The sequence below is a fragment of the Hordeum vulgare genome, chromosome 7H (genome assembly GCF_904849725.1).
Source record: "Hordeum vulgare subsp. vulgare chromosome 7H, MorexV3_pseudomolecules_assembly, whole genome shotgun sequence".
NCBI lineage: Eukaryota > Viridiplantae > Streptophyta > Magnoliopsida > Poales > Poaceae > Hordeum > Hordeum vulgare.
The window spans coordinates 293,389,362-293,396,778 of record NC_058524.1 but is presented as its reverse complement, the minus strand read 5'-3'; the positions used below and the strand labels follow the sequence as shown (position 1 = coordinate 293,396,778).

The 7,417-nt window shown below is 59.3% G+C and overlaps 1 protein-coding gene across 1 annotated transcript; it reads right to left on the bottom strand.

Moving 5' to 3' along the window:
- Positions 1-1,476: 1,476 nt before the first annotated feature.
- Positions 1,477-7,154, bottom strand: LOC123413346 (ABC transporter B family member 1). Its single transcript, XM_045106290.1, has 4 exons — positions 5,791-7,154; positions 5,371-5,687; positions 5,048-5,271; positions 1,477-3,996 (listed from the first exon to the last, which is right to left on the bottom strand). Exons 1-4 carry the CDS (start codon positions 6,999-7,001, stop codon positions 1,633-1,635), a joined length of 4,116 nt encoding a protein of 1,371 aa, XP_044962225.1. The 5' UTR covers positions 7,002-7,154; the 3' UTR covers positions 1,477-1,632.
- Positions 7,155-7,417: the final 263 nt, after the last annotated feature.

Genomic DNA, 7,417 nt, shown 5'->3' with positions numbered 1-7,417 from the left:
TACCTCTGGTGGTCGCGTGGAGGGCTTCAGGGGTGCGGGCGTCCGAGGGCGCCCTGGCTTCTTCCCCGCTGTGGGTGCTCTGCCTGGGATGACGGGGTGAGGCACCAGTGCAGCTCGATCAGTGGTGTTCCGGCGAAGGCCGGGTGGCGGATCGGCACGGGACCTTGCCGGTGGCGTTCTACATGCCCAGATCAGACCCAAGGGCTCGATATGGGCCAGGGGCGGGCCGCTCTGCGCTTCATCTGGCCGCCTCTAGCTGGATTGTCGAGTGACTCGCGATGGGGGAAGGCGGCGATGGCGCCGGGTTTGCTGCAGCGCGGTGTTAGGGGCTTCACGGGCCCGAGCTGAGTTCGACCGGGCTGTTCGCCTGGTGTGCTCGTGCTGCTACGTCCGGTATTCTACCGCTTGAGCCGATGGATGTTGCTTCCTCCCACGTGACTACGATATTGTCCCCCCCCCCCCCGGTCAACGATTGTTTTGTCTTGGTCCGGCCGGCCTCGCAGTATTTGTCATGGTGAGACGTCGACGAGGACTCATGACTGGATTGGCGCATGTTGGCGGGCGGCAAGTGACATGGTGGAGCCAATGGTTGGTTGGGGTCGTGGTTGTGTCGTGGTCAGAAGAAATCCTTGTTGGACACTGTCGGCACCGACGCAGTGACGCCTGAGGGCGCCGCCTTCCTTCTTGAAGGACGTCGAGTGTACCTCTTACTGTTAGAGTACGTGATGGGACAGGCCCTGTTAGTCTTAGGGTTTGCTTAGGGGTCAAGTAAGCCTTACTTGGGAGTCAGTGAACTTCTCTATATATGGAGAGGAGATGTATCAATCTAATGAGGAAGAATTAAGAAGGAAAACCCTTTTCCCTCTTGCCCGGCTGTGGGAAAGGACCCCCAAGGCCGGCTCTCTCGCGCCCTCGCAGCTCTCTCTCTCTCTCCCGCTCAAACCCTAGCAACCATAACACTTACCAACTCCCCCGTGTACCGGGTAGGACCCGTCCAGACAACAACGTCGTTATCATCGCTGTTCTTTTGAAGGTGTTGCTTGGTACACGACAACTCGAAGGAATAGGAGCATGGTGGGAATCCTTCGAAGAACGCATCAGTTGAAGTACGCATCAGTTGCGGAAATCATTGCTTACGTCGATCTGGGGTTGCTAACATTTGTTTCTTTTGTGTTTTCTCTTTTTTTTTTTGAACGTGACTGTGTTGCTTCCGTTCCAGCATCTATTATTGGCTGTATCGATTGATTGCTTTGTAATAAAAGAGCCAGTATCGATTGATTTCATTGTAATACAAAAGCGGGGGAAATCCTTTTTCATGAGTATGTTCTAAATGATGTAAGATTTTATATCTATATGCAACAAAAGTGCAAAGAGGCTTTCCCTTCACACACAACAAATGTGTATCGGTCTCTGGTTCGAGAAATAGGGCCACCACGTGGACGGACAAATGGCCAAAGCTGTCTGTGGACAAGTGAATTATCAAATTTGTACCCCACCACGATAAATTGGATTTGTCTTGCGCTGTAACATCATGGCAGCACACACGGCTTGTCATCCCGCCAGAAACCAATGATAAGAGAAATGAAGATCCTAAAACAAAAACGCGAGCAGAAGCGTGCATGGAAGATTGTATCAAACGTTGGATGCAGATGGTCCGGGAACGGGCATGGCCACGGTGTGGGGCGTGAGGCGCTGCAGCTGCAGCATCCGCGCGTAGCATCCGTCGGGGTGATGGTTGAGCAGGTGCGAGTGCGACCCTTGCTCCACCACCTTGCCGTCGTCGATGACCGCGATGGTGTGCGCGTTCCGCACCGTAGCCAGCCGGTGCGCTACCACGATGATGGTCGTCCGCCCTGACCCGGCCCGGTCCAGCGCTTCCTGCACGCAGCGCTCCGACTCGGCGTCCAGCGCACTCGTCGCCTCGTCCAGCAGCATGATGGCCGCCTGCTTCACCAGCGCTCGCGCGATGGCGATCCGCTGCCGCTGCCCTCCAGACAGCTGTACCCCGCGCTCCCCGACGCACGTCTTGTACCCTTCCGGCAGGGCCGACACGAACTTGTGCGCGTTCGCCTGCGTTGCCGCCTCCACCACCTCCGCCTCCGTCGCGCCCTCGCGCCCGTACGCGATGTTGTCGTGGATGGTGCCGGCGAAAAGAAACGGCTCCTGCGGCACCATGGCCACCACCCGCCGCAGTGCCTTGAGGTTGTACTTGCGGATGTCCTTGCCGTCCAGGAGCACGCGCCCGGAGCTGGGTTCGTAGAAGCGCTGGATCAGCGCCAGCACGGAGCTCTTGCCGCACCCGCTCGGCCCCACCAGCGCCAGCGTCCTGCCGGCGCGGGCGCGGAGGCTCAGGTCCCGGAAGACCTGAATGTCCGGCCGCGACGGGTACGAGAAGTCGACGTGCTTCAGCTCCACGTCGCCCCTGGGCCGCTCGGGGACGGCTGCGGTGTCCACGTCGTCGGGCTCGATTTCCGTCTTGCGGTCGATGGTCTCGAACACCGAGTGCATGGCCCGCCCGCCCTTGATGAAGTCCGGCGCCAGCGTCAGCGTCTCGGCGGCACCGTTGGCGGAGACCATGAGCACCATGAAGACGCGGATGGTCTTGGAGAAGTCGGAGATGCCGTGCTTCACCAGCCATGCAGCGTACCACAGGCCCAGCGCGTAGGACGCGTACAGCAGGAACTGCGCCACACCGTAGCCGATGCCGGCGATCTGCCCCTTCCAGAAGCAGCGCCGGAGCGGCCTGTGCAGGTTGGCCTCGAAGAGCCTCGTGATCTTGTCCTCCGAGTTGAACGCCGCCACGGTGCGCACGTTGGCCACCGCCTCCCCGGCAATCTGCGTCGCCTTGGCGTGCGCGCCTTCCAGGTCACCGGAGAAGCCCTTCATGAACATCTTCTGCAGCACGGTGGCGCCAACGACGAGCGGGAAGACGGCGAGGAGCACGAGCGCGAGGCGCCACTGCAGGACGAACCCGGCGGTGCATGCGACGAGCATAAGCGCCGAGTTCTGCACGATGACGGAGATGCGGTCCCCGATGGCGGAGCGCACGTTCTGGGCGTCCAGCGCGAGCCTGGCGGCTATGTGCGCGCTGGCGTTGGCCTCCATGTCGAACCAGGCCATCTCGTTGCGGAGCACCGCCGTGAGCATCTTCTCGCGCACGCGTTTGGTCAGGTTCTCGCCGACCGTGTCCCAGAAGAGGTGCTGCACGGTGTTGAAGAGCAGCGCCGCGGAGGACATGCCGATGAGGAGGTAGCAGTACTTGGCGATCTCCCGGTCCATGTGCCTCGGGTCCGGCGTGTAGTAGATGCTGAGCACCGCGCTTAGGATGTAGGCAAAGATGGCGCTGAAGGAGCCGCACACCATGGATCCCAGGGAGCCGGCGACCGCGTAGCCCCACTCGGGCGAGTTCATCTTGGCCAGCCGCCAGAAGGAGCTCGCCTGCGCACGGAACGCGAGCTTCTCCATCCCCATGCCCATCCGGTGGGCGGCCGGGTCATGTATGACGGACAGGCTGAAGTCAGCGGTGGAGAAGTCCGAGAGGCGGCGGGAGTAGGGCGAGCGGCCGTAGGAGGAGTTGCGCATCATGATGGGTGAGCTGACGGAGTTGCGGGCGCTGGAGGGCCTTGCGCTGCTCCTCCTGGCGCTGACGAGGGCCGCCTCGTGCGCCTGCTCCTGCATGCGGATGAGCTTGGCGTAGGCGCCGCTGTCTCCTCTGGCCATGAGGTCGTCGTGCGCGCCCATCTCGGAGACGGCGCCAGCCTGCAGGACGGCGACGAGGTCGGCCTTGCGTATGGTGGAGAGCCTGTGTGCGATGACGAGGGTGGTGCGGCCGATCATGAAGCGGTCCAGCGCCTCCTGCACGAGCTTCTCGGACTCGGAGTCCAGGGCGCTGGTGGCCTCGTCCAGGAGGAGGATGGCCGGGTTCTTGAGCATCGCACGGGCAATGGCGATCCGCTGCTTCTGGCCGCCGGAGAGCTGCAGGCCGCGCTCCCCCACCTGTATCACCATGTTCAAACATATTGACTTGTGACCATTTTTTTTTTTGCGGGGGATATCGACTTGTGACTAGTGGTACAGTCGTGTCGTGTGCATGTGCGCTTGTTTATGTGGGAATTTTGACTGGAAGCCAGAATAATTTTGACTCTAGTGGTATAAAATATAAAAATGTGGAGTAACAGAATTGTTTATGGTGGAGTTTTGACTGGGAACAGAGCATGGTGCCATGTGACGGGGTCGGTGTCGATGGAGCACTACTAGGGAAGGGAGTTTGGATCGGTGTAGCCCATGTGCTTGCTTGGATCAATTATCAATGGCAGCTTTTGGTCAAGTAAGTGCTGTGCCAGTGCCGAAAAAAAAGCAGCATCGAGCATACTACTGGACAAATGATGCTTGAATCTTGTGTGATCAACTTGACATTCCTGACAAAACGCCGACCTGGAATTAGTTTACTGCTGGGCTAGAGCAAAATATAAGGAGGCAGGAAAAGAGTACTGGTGTGAAACCATCCCCTCCTTTAATCATGGACCATTTTCGATTCAGCTGCATGTGTTCGTTAGTTTGTGCTGAGAAAGGGACTTTTCGAAAATGTAGGAGGCAGGCATGCACCAGTAACTGTTACCAACTCTTAACAGCATTTAAAGCAACATGCCCCTAACAACTGCTACCACTCCTCCTCCTTCTTCGTGGTGAAATACTGTAGTAGAGTATTTGACTATGGGCCCTGTGATGGAGCCCAGACGAGAAGAGAAGAGAAGGTGTCAACATGTCATGCTGTTGCCTAACAAACAAACAAACAAACGGAGTGCCAAGCATCCGATCTGAGCCGGGGGTATCTAGCTTCTCTCCGCTTCTCCACGGCAAAGGGCAAATGATGGCCGTGATGAGGAAAGTGGTTGGTGGAAAGAGCAAGCTATCTGCTATGCCAGCCAGCCAGCCTAATGGCGCACGGATCGGACGGATAAAAAGGAAGAAGGTAGCACGCGCGGCGCTGGCGGAGGCTTGGGATGAATATGATATGATTGCCGGAGAGAATGAGCAACGGACGGACCTGCGTGTCGTAGCCGTCGGGGAGCTTGATGATGAAGGAGTGGGCGTTGGCGACCCTTGCGGCCTCCTCCATCTCCACCTGGCTCGCCTCCTCCCTCCCGAGCAGCAGGTTCTCCCTGATGCTTGTCGCGAAAAGCGCCGGCTCCTGGCTCACCAGGCCGATCTGCGACCGCAGCCACCGCAGCTTCAGATCCTTGAGCTCAACGCCGTCAAGCATGATTTGCCCTGCTCGCATTTTAACAAGCTCCTGCTAACTCACTTCTGTGCTCTGCTTGCAAATGTAAGTTAATGGCCAACTCAAGACAGAAAACTTGAGAGTCAGACCTGAACTCGGGTCGTAGAACCTCTCGATCAGGGACACCACCGTGCTCTTCCCTGAGCCAGAGCTGCCAACCAGCGCGACCGTCTTCCCGGCCGGCACGCTTAGAGAGAAGCGGCGCAGAATCGGCGTGTCCGGCCGGGACGGGTACGCGAACTCCACGTTTCTCAGCTGCAGCCGCCCGGTCACCGACTCCAGCTCCACGCCGGCGTCGCCTTCCTTGGTGATGCCTGGCGTGTGGTCGATGATGCGGAAGATCTTCGCCGCCGCAACCCTCGCCTTGGCAAACGCCGCCATGCTAGGCGCCGACTGCCCAAGAGCGCTGCTCGCACAACAACAAAAAGGCCAGAATGTCATAATTGACTGACCAGAAATGTCATGATTCAGCGGCAGCAAGGTAAAGAGTGATGGGTAAGACGACTTACAGTCCGCCGATCATGACGGAGAACATGGTGGCGATGGCCAGCCCGCCGTTTGTGTGGTGGCCGCGGACGAGGTGACCGCCATACCAGAGGAGCAGAGCGTAGCAGCAGAAGACAGTAAAGTAGGTGCCGCCCAGCCCAAGGCCCTTAGCAAAGCCGTTCCGGTAGCCGATCCTCTGCGCCACCGCTAGCGCCGACGAGTAGGCCTGCGCCACCCGCTCCTCGCCGACGAACGACTGCACGATCCGTATCTGCGACAGGGCCTGCTCTGCGATGTTGCTGGCGCTGGAGAGCGCGTCCTGGCTCTTGGAGGAGAGCTTGCCCATGGTGGCGGCGGTGAGGCCGCCGATGACGGCGATGAGCGGCACGACGGCGAGCGTGACGAGCGCGAGCTGCCACGCCGCAGTGAAGCCGACGACGAAGCCGGCGACGAAGGTGGCCATGTAGTGGATGAGGTTGCCGAGCTTCTCGCTGATGGCGTCCTGGACGATGACTGCGTCGGCGTTGATGGCATAGATGACGTCGGAGGTGCGCACGTCAGTGTCGAAGAAGGAGACGTCCTGCTTGAGCGCCGCCTGGAGGTACCGGATCCGCATCCGCGTGGACTGGCGCTCGCCGGTCCACATCCAGCAGGAAATCTCCGCCCAGGACGACGCCCAGATGGCGGCGCCGACGACGAGGAAGTAGAAGGCGTACTTGACGACGAGGCGGACCATGGTGTCGGGGTCGTCGGCGTGGGAGCCGAAGGAATCGACGAGGTCGGCGAAGAAGCGGAGAAAGACGGGGAGGGAGCAACCGTGGACGAGAGCGCCGAGCGTGCCGACGGCCATTAGGACGCGATCTAGGCCGTCGGCGAAGCGGAACAGGTCGCGCAGGGCGGCCGCCGGCGCCGGAGGGGGCGGCTTCTCGCCGGCATACGGCTTGGCATTGGGCGGAAGCTTCTCTGTCTCCATTGGCGCGGGAGGCGGCGAGCGAGGGGGAGGGGGAGAGCTGGACGCATTGTTGGTGGCACCTGCTGCCACGGCCGGCGCTGGTGTGGATTGCTCTGCTTCTGGGTCTGGGTGCGGTGGGTGGAACAAGTGTGGGGGCTGGGAGGTGGAGGGGAGGTGGAAAGCCTCGAGCTCCGGGCGAGCCCACTCGTCGGCGGCGTCGGCCTCGGCGTCGGCGCCGTGGACGACGACGCGAGCCTTGATCTCTTCAGGGTCGCTAGACATCGGGACGGCTCGGCACTGCACGGAGGGGGAGCCGGGGAAATCCCTCCCTCTATCCCTGGAAATGCTCTGCTCTCCTCTGTTTCGGCCTTCCCGTCTAGTCCTGTCAAGTGTGTGAGTGGGACTGGCAGGCTGCTGCTTCTCCTTCCCCTTCCTGCTTATAAGAGTGATGGGTAGGAATCTATAATGGGGACAAGGGCCCACCGTATTTGGTAGGAGTATGCATTATTCCCCTCTCTACGTCTCACCCCAATCCTATTTATATGTCCTTTTTAACACAGTATAGTAGATATACATATACCCACAAACACATACTATTACATACTCCCTCCGTTCCTCCCTCCGTTCTTAAACATCGGTCTTTTTAGAGATTGTACTAATGAACTACAGAATCTACAGTCTAAAATATGTTTATATAC